The sequence below is a fragment of the Lytechinus variegatus genome, chromosome 7 (genome assembly GCF_018143015.1).
Source record: "Lytechinus variegatus isolate NC3 chromosome 7, Lvar_3.0, whole genome shotgun sequence".
NCBI classification, from domain to species: domain Eukaryota; kingdom Metazoa; phylum Echinodermata; class Echinoidea; order Temnopleuroida; family Toxopneustidae; genus Lytechinus; species Lytechinus variegatus.
The window spans coordinates 24,136,067-24,150,266 of record NC_054746.1 but is presented as its reverse complement, the minus strand read 5'-3'; the positions used below and the strand labels follow the sequence as shown (position 1 = coordinate 24,150,266).

The 14,200-nt window shown below is 34.3% G+C and overlaps 1 protein-coding gene and 1 long non-coding RNA gene across 2 annotated transcripts; both read left to right on the top strand.

The window, feature by feature from the left end:
- Positions 1-3,992: 3,992 nt before the first annotated feature.
- LOC121418081 (surface protein-like) lies at positions 3,993-5,756 on the top strand. The gene is made up of 2 exons (XM_041611787.1): positions 3,993-5,020; positions 5,617-5,756. Exons 1-2 carry the CDS (start codon positions 4,048-4,050, stop codon positions 5,754-5,756), a joined length of 1,113 nt encoding a protein of 370 aa, XP_041467721.1. The 5' UTR covers positions 3,993-4,047.
- A 1,335-nt stretch (positions 5,757-7,091) lies between these two features.
- LOC121417987 lies at positions 7,092-9,263 on the top strand. Its single transcript, XR_005970415.1, has 3 exons — positions 7,092-7,127; positions 7,953-8,075; positions 8,575-9,263. It is a non-coding gene; the product is annotated as an uncharacterized LOC121417987 (long non-coding RNA).
- The last annotated feature ends 4,937 nt before the right edge of the window (positions 9,264-14,200 follow it).

The window sequence follows — 14,200 nt, the reverse complement described above, 5'->3', positions numbered from 1 at the left end:
GGAGAGATATGGATAGAATGACAGTGGAAGGAGAGAAAGATGAAATGATAATAATAACAATAATAAACTGGTGATAACATATCGCATAATCAATTAAAACTGCTCTCTGAGATTACGAACAGCTCTCCAATATTACACTGCAAGAAAATACTTAGTGTTCTTTTCCCCAAGTTTTATATCATATAAACGTTGCTGTTTAAATGACATCGTATTTATCTCAAACAACTCAGGCATAGACATCGTCAGATGGCTTATTTTTGGAAGCTGCTTGCATCCGTATACCTTTTCCTCTTTCTGTCAGGTAAGAAACATGAGCAAAACTTTATCGAGATTTCTGCATTTCTCCTATACGAGCGCAAAGAGGTAGCTAAAATTTCGGACATTCTAATCCGATAGAGAACCTTTTCACAATTAAGAAAATTGTGCAGAAGATATGTAGATCTCAGTAATCAAATAATGCGAGTGCGAAGCGCAAGCTAATTTCAATGGTAATTTTAACCTGGAAAATGTTGAAAAAGAGCATCCTTTTCACTCTTGGTAAGTTCATGTTTGTAAATGAGCAATCTTTGAGAACGCGAAACGCAAGCTGAAAATTTATATATATATATATATATATATATATATATATATATATATATATATATATATATATATATATATATATATATATATATACATATTATGGAAGCTTAAAAGTGCCACCGAGATGTTGAGATAATTATCTCGGGAAGTCGACATCTTGATAGCAAAGGATAAGATGACGAGATCCCAGATCTCATCATGTCGACATCTTTAAGAAGAGATGATGAGATGACAGGATCCCGGATCTCATCATGTTGACATCTTTTAGAAGAGATGATGAGATGACAAGATCCCGGATCTCATCATGTCAACATCTTTTGGAAGAGATGATGAGATGACAAGATCTCGGATCTCATCATGTTGACATCTTTTGGAAGAGATGTTGAGATGACAAGATCCCGGATCTCATCATGTTGACATCTTTTAGAAGAGATGATGAGATGACAAGATCTCGGATCTCATCATGTTGACATCTTTTGGAAGAGATGTTGAGATGACAAGATCCCGGATCTCATCATGTCAACATCTTTTGGAAGAGATGATGAGATGACAAGATCCCGGATCTCATCATGTCAACATCTTTTAGAAGAGATGTTGAGATGACAAGATCCCGGATCTCATCATGTCAACATCTTTTAGAAGAGATGATGAGATGACAAGATCTCGGATCTCATCATGTTGACATCTTTTAGAAGAGATGTTGAGATGACAAGATCCCGGGATCTCGTCATGTCGTCATCTTTTAGTAGAGATGATGAGATGACAAGATATCGGATCTCGTCATGTCGACATCTTTTAGAAGAAATGGTCAGATGACAAGATCTTCGATCCATGATCATGTCATCTAATCATCTCTTCTACAAGATGTCGACATGACGAGATCCGAGATCTTGTCATCTCATCATCTCTACTAAAAGATGACGACATGACGAGATCCCGGGATCTTGTCATCTCATCATCTCTTCTTAAAGATGTAGACATGACGAGATCCAAGATCTTGTCATCTCATCATCTCTTCTAAAAGATGTTGACATGATGAGATCCGGGATCTTGTCATCTCAACATCTCTTCTAAAAGATGTTGACATGATGAGATCCGGGATCTTGTCATCTCATCATCTCTTCTAAAAGATGTTGACATGAGATCCGGGATCTTGTCATCTCATCATCTCTTCTAAAAGATGTTGACATGATGAGATACGGGATCTTGTCATCTCATCATCTCTTCTACAAGATGTTGACATGATGAGATCCGGGATCTTGTCATCTCATCATCTCTTCTACAAGATGTCAACATGATGAGATCCGGGATCTTGTCATCTCATCATCTCTTCTACAAGATGTCAACATGATGAGATCCGGGATCTTGTCATCTCGTCATCTCTTCTACAAGATGTCAACATGATGAGATAATTATCTCAACATCTCGGTGGCACTTTTAAGCTTCCATAATATATATATATATAAATATATATATATATATATATATATATATATATATATATATATATATATATATATATATATATATATATATTTATATATAAATGAAAATCTGAACAGTTTAAGCACGATTTGATGAAAAACAAAGAACTAACTAAAATCGCATCGGGAGAGAGTTTATAATGTTGTGTATAGCAGTCAACACTAATTTTTTTATTCTACATGTATATAGGTTTTCAAATTTCTAGTAATATTGAAGTCAATAATTTTCTTTTCTTTTTTTGGTCTTTTCTTTCATTCTTTTTTCTTTCTTTTTTTCTTCCTTTCTGTATTTTTTTCTTTTTAGGGGGGGGGGGGTGTCCCCTCCACCTGAAATTTAGGGGGGACGTGTCTCCCCGCGCCCCCCGCTTCCGCCACCCATGTCTCTGACAGTTTCCATAGTAATAATTTAGTGGCGTAATTAGACAAAAAAAAATGAAGGGGTTAGATTTGGCTTATTGCGTTAAATGTGAAAATAGGTTGCAAGAGAGCGGAAAATTTTGCGTTTTTAATTAAAAAATCCAATTTTGTGATGAATTTTGACGTATTATTCAGAAGATAATTTCATCCTTCTCTCTTTCCCTTTTTCCGTTTCTCTTTTTGTCTTGGTCTTGAAAAGTTTAGGGGGCAAGAGCCCCCCAAGCCCTCCCATCTGTACGCCAATGGAACAATTACTAACACGCAGAGACCTCATCAACATTTCTTGTCTGGCAAGTCAAGTGTCAGATTTGACTATTTTCCACGATTTTGATTGACTGAAAAGGAAGTTACTATGGTAGCTGTCGGATAAAACGTCCGACAAATTCTTTCGTGAAATGTTCCCCAGTCCTTCTCAGCTATCAACAATTGAAATTAGTCAGATCTGACAGTTTTCGGCGGATAAATGTTGATGAAACACCCAAGGATCGTGTAAAAAAATGAGACGTTTTATTGCTACGTCAGTAAAACATTATGAATTAGACAAATTAAAGGTCAAGTCCACCCCACAAAAATGTTGATTTGAATAAATACTGAAAATCTAACTAGAAAAATGCTGAAAATTACATCAAAATCGGATGTAAAATAAGAAAGTTATGACATTTTAAAGTTTTGCTTATTTTTCACAAAACAGTGATATGCACACCTCAAATGGGACAGTCGATGATGTCCCTCACTCACTATTTCTTTTGTTTTTTTATTGTTTGAATTATATAATATTTCATTTTTTCATAAATTTGACAATAAGGATCAACTTGAATGAATCATATGTTATTAAACAATGCTCATTCCACATGTTCAGGGAAGAATTAATCGTTTGTTCACTTGACGATGATGAGAAAAATAGGATATTCCCTATTTTATATAATAAATACAAAAGACATAATGAGAGGATGACGTCATCAGTCTTCATTGCATATCCACCAGGATGTACATATAATTGTTTTGTGAAATTAAGCAAAATTTTAAAATGTCATAACTCTCTTATTTTACATCCAAGTTTGATGAAATTTTCAGTGTTATGCTTCTTGGATTTTTCTCTTTTTATTCAAATCAACTTTTTGTTGGGGTGGACTTGTCCTTTAATAACTCAGCAAAGATACCGCTTTGTATTATCTTCTCATCCTCATAATAAATTGTGGCCGGTGCTCCACTTTACATAAAATAATGAATCGAAAATTACTTTGAACCCAATCTGAAATTTAATCTTTGGGTACATTTTGAAAAAAAAAACCCAAATCTATCAGATCTTGAATTAGATGCACCGGTCATGATTAACCGATTGGCTGAATTCGGTAACTTTCCAGGGCTTTACTTGTCCATCCAGTTAGTAGACAACATTAATACAGGGTTAAGACATTCAGTCTTCAGACAACCCCCTCCGATTTTTCCTCTAGAAAATGGTTATATATAATAAAATGACACAATAGTGCAACTGTTTCTGTGGGTGGGATTTGAACACATTTGTGACATCGTGTTGTCTTTCATTTCAGATGTAATATCTTCCATGGTTGTACAGCCAACTGAAACAATGAACACCCAGACTGATGTTACGATCATCACAGAAGTCGTTACAGCTCTGGAGGGTACCGACAAGGATAAATCTATGAAGAGCTCCAGCATGGACGCTGACACTGCTGGAAAACTCACTGAAGAAACAATGACAAGCAAACCGGCCACAAGGATAGAAACCAGTGCTTCTTTTATGGATACTAATGAGTCACCCACGGCAACAAATGAGTCACCCATGGCAACCAATGAGTTACCCACGGCAACAAATGAGTCACCCATGGCAACCAATGAGTCACCCATGGCAACCAATGAGTTACCCACGGCAACAAATGAGTCACCCATGGCAACCAATGAGTCACCCATGGCAACCAATGAGTTACCCACGGCAACAAATGAGTCACCCATGGCAACCAATGAGTCACCCATGGCAACCAATGAGTTCTCCAGGGCAACCAATGAGTCACCCATGGCAACCAATGAGTCACCCATGGCAACCAATGAGTTACCCATGACAACCAATGAGTCACCCATGGCAACCAATGAGTCCCCAATGGATATAAGTTTGTCCTCTCTTGCTACCATTGTGACCATCGATACGACTGACGAAACTTTCACCATGGAAGTAACAAAAGCTGTCCCTGAAGATGATGCCGAGGTGACTACAGTGGATTTGGTAAAGGATGTTACAGATGAAGACGGTATCGAGCATGTTGTCACCACAGAACCTGCCCATGTCATCGAAACTACCTTGGTCTATGCACCAGCATCAAGAGATACGAGAAGCACTGGAGCTCCTATGTTGCTTCATACTACTCTCGTACCAGAGACAACTTCCTCCATGATGACGACATCTGAAGTTAGCACTACCGCAGATGTTACTACTCGTGATACCACTACTGGTGAAAGTACTACCGATAACGTATACGGTGAAACTGAGACACCCGATAATTCAACTGCTTTGATTGAAGGTAGATTCATGTTTGCTTTGAACCTCATATGATATCAAACTTATGTATTTGCTGACACTCCTCATATGTTATCAAACTTATGCATTTGCTGACACTGATTGAACTACTGGGTTTATACTTCCCCGATCAAAATGTCTTCTCATGCACCAATCGGTAAAATTTGTATCTTTTACACATGTTCATAAGCAATATAGGTGTATGGGATAACCTTTTGATGAAACAAAGTTTCCCTATTGCTATCCCTACTTGTCGGCCATGTTTCAAATATTTTTTGGGCATGAAATGAAAATGAAACAAATCTTGAATTGATGAACTATCAAACAAGTTTTTTTTTAAATATAAGAAATTTAGTTTTATTTATGGGGGTATCTGCATAGAAACAGAAGCGTATAATTTATAGATACGTTAGAATGCCATTGTTAATTGGATTTGCTTTTTATATTATTCGGAAACGGTAATAAAAAATACAATTGAATGCTATTTCGCTTCAATACAAATAACATTTTGCACACGAATAAATTATGACTTCTTAAAATTTTAATGAAGATTTTGTATTACTTCATTTGTTTATCCTCTATTTTTTATTAAAAATACAGACAAAACAATAGCTTCTATACGTGTGGCAATATCTATCTACGGTGAGGAATTCGATGAAGCGTTAACCGATACTTCCACAATTGAATTCATGATAGCCGCACAGAACTGGAAAGAAAGAGTGAGTCGTATTTTCATTTAATCTACCTTCAATTTATCATTTTAATGAATTGAAATCCTGGTTATCGGTACCTCAAACGAACTATTTTTTAATCGGGTGTTGATGGCAGAACAATTGAAAAGTGGCATTAGAGGTTATCACTTGAATAGATTCTCCAGGTAATATATAGGTTACTACACGGAACAAAGGTGTAAAGATGTTAAGGTGAGAATGGACGGAGGCTTAGATTCCAGTGGTGTTCCAAAAGCTAACTTTATGCAAGCTAAGTAGGGTTCACAATAATCAAATAAGCTAAATTTGACATAGGTGGGGGTACTGATTGTCACATCATAAATCATTGTTGAAAATAAAATCGTGTGGAGTATTTGCATGTATGAGATAACTTTTTAGGTGCTCAATATTCCACGTGTGCGCACAGTCCTTTCTGAAGAAGTGCTTTATGAAGTGCCTGAGGAGAAAAAGTAATATAAATAGGCTTACCCTCCAGAGCGTTAGTGAAAAAACAGATCTCATGAAAGGACCATACGTGCAATTTGTTCATCGAAATAGCTGATACAAAATAAGAAAAAATATTATTGCATTTATATTTGTGTTTCTTGTATTAAAAATTTGTAAGGACAAATTGTAATACAATTCGTCTTCTCTGATAAAATATATTGGGCTGTGTTTTATGAAACTTCGAACTACAGATCGAATATGCTTTCTGTAACGCTTCATCGGGTATTTGGAACGACACTTGTCCAATCACGGCAGAAGTTCCAGGAATCAGTCTAGACCCCTCTACCATACATACTGTTCTTGACATTATTCATGTCAATGAAGACATCGTGAGCGCTTTGACTGAATTCATTCTTGATAATATCAACATCTCAATCTTAGACGAGATGGGAAACGCTTACAACATTACGATCTCTAGTCTTACTTGTGAGTAGATGAGGAAGTTTCACTCTTGTTTTCTTCTTAAGATAAGGATTTAATTATAGTTGATTCGCGATATTAAAGGAATGAAACCTCCCTGCCGAAAGTGGAAAAAAAATCTTCTTTACGGGATTAGAGGTACTGTATATTCCTGTCATATGATAAGCATTTTAGTCGAAATTAAAATCATCAACTATTTTAATATGTGACAGTAACCCGGCATAACCCGGATATGAGAGCACCCAGTTGGCACTCTGTCAATGTGGCCCAGTCAAGCAGCATACAAAACGTTAAAAAAATGCCTTCCACAAAAAAAAAAGATCGGAACGATAGTCGTACCGTTATTGCAAATTATAGATATCTTGACCAACAACTGACCATTTGGCTTATTGAGCTCTTAACGTTTGAAACTTCTTTTTTTTTTTTTTTGCAGTAATAACAGAGGCTCCTGATACAGCATCCAATGGAATTCAGGTAAGTAGAACCGGAATTTTATTATTTATTCTCTTTATCCTTCCTTTCCAATTCCTTTAATTTCTACTCTTGCCCCCTTTCATTTCTTGGATTAACTCCTTCTTAGTCCGCTTCTTCTCTGCTGCATATTTTAATTTGATTTGTCGCAATTGTATTATAGATGATTTCTCCATTTTGATTTTTTTTTACAAATTTGGGAAGTCATTTGTGATTTCTTCTGATGCAACAAATTATACTTGAATTTCCTATGAATGTGTTTCTTAACTTATGTTAAAATGTGATACATCAAACCGTTTATTACCGTTTTTATCATTTCATACGGTGCAATTTTCGTAAAGGAAAATTTAATTTCTATTGGTTGAATACGGACAAATCAAGAAACTAACTGAACTCCCAGATTTTCAGTATAAGATAAAAGAGATTTTTGCATTTTTTCAATACTCATATATCTTTTAAAATTAATCCGTTATGAACTGCATGAATGATTTAATGTTAACGGCGAAATAACCATTACCCCCAACAAAAAAAATGGACAGTATGGCGAATTGTAGTACTAGATATTTACCTTGTCTATGTATAAACTATTCAATTCTACGATCTACTGAGCTTAATTGGAAAAATGGCCCTTAAGCATTTCGAATTGTGAAATTATTTATTGTATAATACTTTCCATCTCAATATTTCATATTTTTGTAAAAACGTACGTCAGCACCGTGCATGATCAAGATATAGTAACGATTAGTGATTGTTATATTTGCTATTTAAAAGAAGAAGATACTGATAACCTTTCAAAGTGCAATGATGACCTTGCTATACCCTTTGCAGAATTTGACATGTCATGTATGCAGCACAGATGATAGTGATGCAACAGACTTCTGTTATGCTGGTGGGATTCTACTGACTTTGGAGGGATCCACTGAGATGTGTATGGTTGGAGAGAGTTGTCTGGTACGTATTGAATGGGATAGTATCAGGATTAGCGAGGAAGCACTATTGAGAGGTGCCGTGGCCGAGTGGTCTAAGGCGCCTGACCGTACATGAAATGTCCGGGGTTCGATCCCTAGCCGCGGCAACTATGCCCGTGAGCAAGGCATTTAATCGACAATGCTCTTTTATCCTGCATTCAAATAGATGGAAACGCTATACGCATTCTTGGTAACTAAGTGAGCGTTAGTTTGTAAAAAAATCATAATATATCAATGCAATGAAAGTATTGTTCGGTGACACATACGGTAAAGTTTAATAGAATGAGATTACAATCATGGTAGGTGGAACTAAATGAACCGGAAAATATAAGAAAGAAAACGTATCAACCGTGTAAATTAACCTTCAATTTCTCCATTGTAAGACTTCATATTTCAAGATCGAGGCCTTTGCTCAAAGAAAACCGATGATTGATTGTTGACTGGGATATCACAATCTTTATGCTATTTCCATTTTATTTCAGACATTAAAGACTTCGAACATAACACACACATCCATCGTCCGCCAATGCGCCTCTACAGCTATGTATTGTGACAATGCGGACATGCCATCCATGTCCTGCAAACACGCTCAACCTACAGGAGGAATACACATGAGTGAGTGCCACAGATGCTGTTCAACCGACTATTGTAATCTGGACGCTGGTTCATCAGATTGCCGACCCATTCCTTCTCTCTTATTACTGCTAGCTACTATTTTCATGACCTTGGCAATATGAGCATGAAATACCCATCTAAACATCCTGGCTAAACATGGACGTTTTCATATATTTTTCCCGTGTCGATCGGTATTTATGTACTGGGGAAAGACTTCGTGAGGAATAGATAAAAAATGCGAGCGCGAAGCGCGATCTGAAATAAACGGATCTTTATGCCCATGTAGGGAAATAATTTGCTATGATAGGACCAAAGGCCTAATTGTACTCTTTTGTTATTTTTGTATGATGCTGTTTAAACACTATTAACTGTTTTTAAGACCATTTTTGCTGTACCCATTCAATTCCTCTCTTGACAACATGACACTTAATTAGCAGAAACTAGTTTAAACATGAATAAGTTGGAATAACAGATGTGGGTATACTTTGAGAAGAATTGTAATGTCGTAATACTCATTCTTTAAAAAAAAGGGGTTTGTTTTTCGAAATGAAATATATATATAGGGTTTTTCTTCAAAATACAGGAATATTTTTTAATTATTAGTACTTAAAAGGAGTGAATATTGTCTACTATTCTATTTATAGACATGCTGTATAATACATACTTAGATGCATAAATAATAAAAAAAGCTGGGTTATGATTTTAAAGAGCAACGGTGACAAATCGCAGCCTTGAGGAAGGACCAGCTGTTGGTTAACATGATAGAATACATATGGGGTTAACACTAAAGAAGTCGGATCAAGGAATGCTCTATTTCACTACATCTTAGGGAAGGAACAGGAAAATTATTGTGACGATTTCCACGCAGAATTCTGCGCATGTTTTCTTTTAAATAAAGATGTGGATAGATCTTTAATAGAGGAATAAATGTTAGTATGACTACATGGTTGTAAAGGAGTTAATATGTAAACCTTAATTAGATTCAAACTTTAAAAAGTCTTTTTACGTGATGTTTTTTTATTCAAGTTATGAAATTTGTTCTATTTTTCTAAATATATTCACATTACTGATATGCCAAAGTCTTTTTCTAATATATATCTGTCCAAAATTTTGTGAGAATGTGAAAACAAATACATATTTTGGGATTAGTGATTCATAATGAGTTTCTAAGACAGTTCAGTTCAAGATAATTTGATTTCGTGACTTATCTTTAGGTTATTGTAGCCAAAGTATTTCGAATTAAAAAATAAGATGGAAGAGCATTATATATATATATATATATATATATATATATATATATATATATATATAAATGTGTGTGAAGCTATACATGTACAACAGCTTTGGCAACTCTTTTATTTTAAATATTGTGTAAAGGAATGGATGAAGAGAACAATGGTAGGCGTAGCTTAAATCAAGGTTGATAGCTCTGGGGAACCTTGATTTAAGCTACGCCTACAATTGTTCTCTTCATCCATTTCTTTACACAATATATATATATATATATATATATATATATATATATATATATATATATATATATAATGGTAATGAAAATGTTTTTTTAATTCAAGTTACAAAATTTGTTCTATTTTTCTAAATATATTCACATTACTGATATGCTAAAGTCTTGTTCTAATATATCTGTCCACAAATTTGTGAGAATGTGAAAACAAATACATATTTTTGGTTTAGTGATTCATAATGTGTTTCTTAGAAAGCTCAGTTCACGAGCATTTGATTTCGTGCCTAATCTTTAAGTTATTGTAGCCAAAGGTTTTCGAATTAAGAAATAAGATGGAATAGCATTATATATATATATATATATATATATATATATATATATATATATATATATATATATAGAATGGTTATTCAATGTACAAACTATTTTGTACATATCCGGACAAATGTTGAAATAATTTTAAAAGTTTATCATAAATTTCTTTCTATCACAGTATATAAATATGAACACAAAGAATTCTCCCTTTTTCCAAATAACTTTTACCGAAACGAGTCAAGCAAATTAATATTCAAGTGGTCAGAAATTTATTGGCTAACGTATCTTTTTGATAATGAAACACGAATGCGCTCTGATTTATACATTCCCTAGCTCAAATTTTTCTCGGCAAATCGAGGAGGGGGATCATCCGTGACTGAGATGTCAAGTTTGTCTTTATTAAAATAGAAAAATATAGAAAAAACATCGACGAATATTTAGCGATAATACATGTAGATCAAATGACAATATTGTGTGTGAAGCTGTTTTGTAAATTGCAATATGTCCATCACAACTACTGTCTCTAGACACTTAACCCATCTTGAATAATGGAATGCTTTGGGTCATAAACGGATAATGATGTCATTAAGAGCAGACGAGCTATTGTCTAAAAAGGATTTTTTTTTGTTTTTTTATTCCTTAAATTTCCGATGATATACACATTTCATGCTATTGATCAAAATACTCATTTAAACTATAAGGCGCTCTTAAGCTGACACGTCCAGTGCTGGCAGAAAGAAAAACAGTGTCACTAAAACTGAAAGAATTTAGTGCCAATTTTCTGCCATTTGTTACTGATATTAATTGAATTTCTGAAAGGTGCAATCGCTTATAGTGATTGTTATCTTTGTACTCTATGGTATTCATCATACTACTGAATAGTTGGAAGGAATTCATATCAGACTATTATTGTTTTGAGGGTTAAGCAAAACTAGATTTCGGTTTTGATATTGACGACTAAGCAGAAATAATTGGAATTTGTTTGAAGGGACATTTTTTGTTATTTCAGCTTTTCAAAAATGTTAATTAAGTGGAGTTTCTGCAGCATGAAGAAAGGTCTTCAGTGATTGTTCATATAATCCAGTTCGTTACCACAGGTTAGATACGTTGAAATTCGGCCGAATATAGTATTTAAATATCCATTTCGAACTTATTAACCATGGTCTACTACCATGAAGGAAAGTGTGATACAATATGAACTATATATGGTAGTATACGAATATAAAGGTATAAGTGCTAATTTCTGTAAAACTATGGCTTAGTCACTATACATGCGTGGACTAGTATATTTTGATCTATTCATAATGTCATTGCTAAAATGATGTGCATGTTTAGAATTTTTCTTTAACTGAAAAGACTTCTTAATTTCTAGCCATTATACATGTATGTGTATTAACTGATTGAGGAAAAAAAAAACTTTATACACCTAAAACTAGAAATCTGACGTGTCCAAAGGACACATATGCCCCCGCTTAACGAGATCAGACATTCATTCAATATGATTGAACTTAATATCGTGCAGAAACCAATGTGCATACTGTATAATGAACACATTTAGACCTTTGACCTAAAGACTCACCAATTCTATAATAATCTCTGACAGCAGATTTGACAGTCAGGTCATCTGATGTGACCTGACTGTATTTTGGTGTCATCTACCCAGACAGTCAGACACCAAACATTTTTTTTATATCTGGTGAATATTTCCAAAGTTATCATGCGGAAAGTAACTCGCGTATATATTATGAGCTGTGACCTTTGATCTGCGGACTCCAAATTCGAATTTAATCTGTATATTGGTGTCATCTACCTACACACCCAATTTTGTTTTAAATCCTTTGAATATTTCATAAGTTATCATGCGGAAACCGACTCGCATATTTAAAGAGCTGTGACCTTTGACCTGCGGACTCCGAATTCAAATTTAGCCTGCATTTTGGTGTCATCTACCTGCACACCAAACATTATTTAAATCCGTTGAATATTTTTCGAGTTATTGCGCGGAAACTAATTGGGGGGGGGGGGACGGACGGACGGACATGGGCATAAACATTGTAAATTTAGTGAAAGAGCTGTAGTCATGAAGACATAATTGTCATACATGTCCTTAAAGATCACCTTCTTTTAATCATGGACTAAAATTTGATTTGTGCTAAAGTAAGGTATGACTGCAATTAATGAATCTAGATATCCATGCATCCATTATCATTCATGAATTGCAGTAAAATTTATTGCAATATTTTCTAATATATTACATATGACAATTTTACGACATATATTTTAGTATCAGTTATCATGTTTAGTTGATTTACAGGATATTTTGAAATGAAATCTAAATATTGCGAACTCGTTCAAAACTTCACGACTTTGAAATAATCAAATTTTACATCATGTAAGTATTAACAATGAATCATGTTATTTTGGGGGAAATATATGTTTTTTCCAAGACATACATATCAGCTATATGTTCATGGCCAGAACATTGATTAAATTGGTAATATTTTTGAGTATTTCGAAATATTTATCATTTTATTATTTTTATATTTTACCCATTTTTTCCTGTTTAAGGTATGAACTAATTATCACAAGAGCTGTCCTTGGTATCATTGTTTAAGTATAATACTGACAATACAAATATTAAATATTTGGTAACACTCGTGACATGAAATAAATCACAACACTGCACTAAACAACCACTTGTATAGATGTATTTTTTCCTACTTCAGAGGTATTTTGTTCTGCATATCCCTTTCTCATTTTACAAGTTTCTTTCGAGTCACATTACTATGATTTGTTCTATTAAATCTTGAAGGTCAAGTCCGTCCAGACTGGCAAATATGAAGCAGACCCAACAAACTATAATCTATGAAGCAAAGAATAAACATTTTGGCAAAATAACAAAATATATGAAGTGTGTATGAGAGAGCAACCACAAAACATATTAGTGGTGCTACCCATTCCAATGACAAATGTAATCTAAAAAAATAGGCGAAACAAATAATCAAGAAGTATCATAATATAAAAATAAATTAATTTGGTCTTAAATGAATATCTCATATTTCCCTCTTTTCATGGCGCCGCTCCTGTGTCGTCATTACAAATAATTCACAGATAAACTTGCTATAATACATGCACAATACAATATAGTAAATATTACATGGAATTTCATGGCAAATTTGCTCTTTGTCGATTAAACGGCATTTTAGTATCAATTACTCAAAGCTAGCAATTGATAGAAAGTTTTATGAAACGGTACCCGGTCTTGTATGCTAGTTAGAGTGAGAAACACGGTAAATCTTGGTTCATATACACACGAAATAGAAGCCCTCGTTGCCAGTGCACCAATTTCCCAGTTACAAAGATTTAGTTCAGTATATTACACTTTGTCCCTAAGAAATTGCATAAATACTAACTTATTATACATATGTACAAACATCTTAAAGTTCACGTATCGGCTTCAGTAATGTCACAAAATAATACTGATGATAATGCTTTCATTGCCAATAAAGTTTTTAATATTCACTCGAATTTTCAACGGTCCTCCGTCTTCTTGAGGAGTTTACAATGTAGTCCACATTGTATAAACTCCTGAAGAAGACGAAGGAACGTCGAAAATTCGAGTGAATAGTAAAAACTCCATTGGCAACCAAAGCATTATCATCAGCATTATGTATGTATGCATGTATGTATGTGTGTGAGTATGTGTGTGTGTA

What these genes read in the sequence shown, in the direction of transcription:
- LOC121418081 (XM_041611787.1), top strand. Translation starts at nt 4,048, where the DNA reads ATGGTTGTACAGCCAACTGAAACAATGAACACCCAGACTGATGTTACG. An exon ending in TTCAACTGCTTTGATTGAAG is followed by an intron (nt 5,021 to 5,616) that starts GTAGATTCATGT and finishes TTAAAAATACAG; the next exon opens with ACAAAACAATAGCTTCTATA.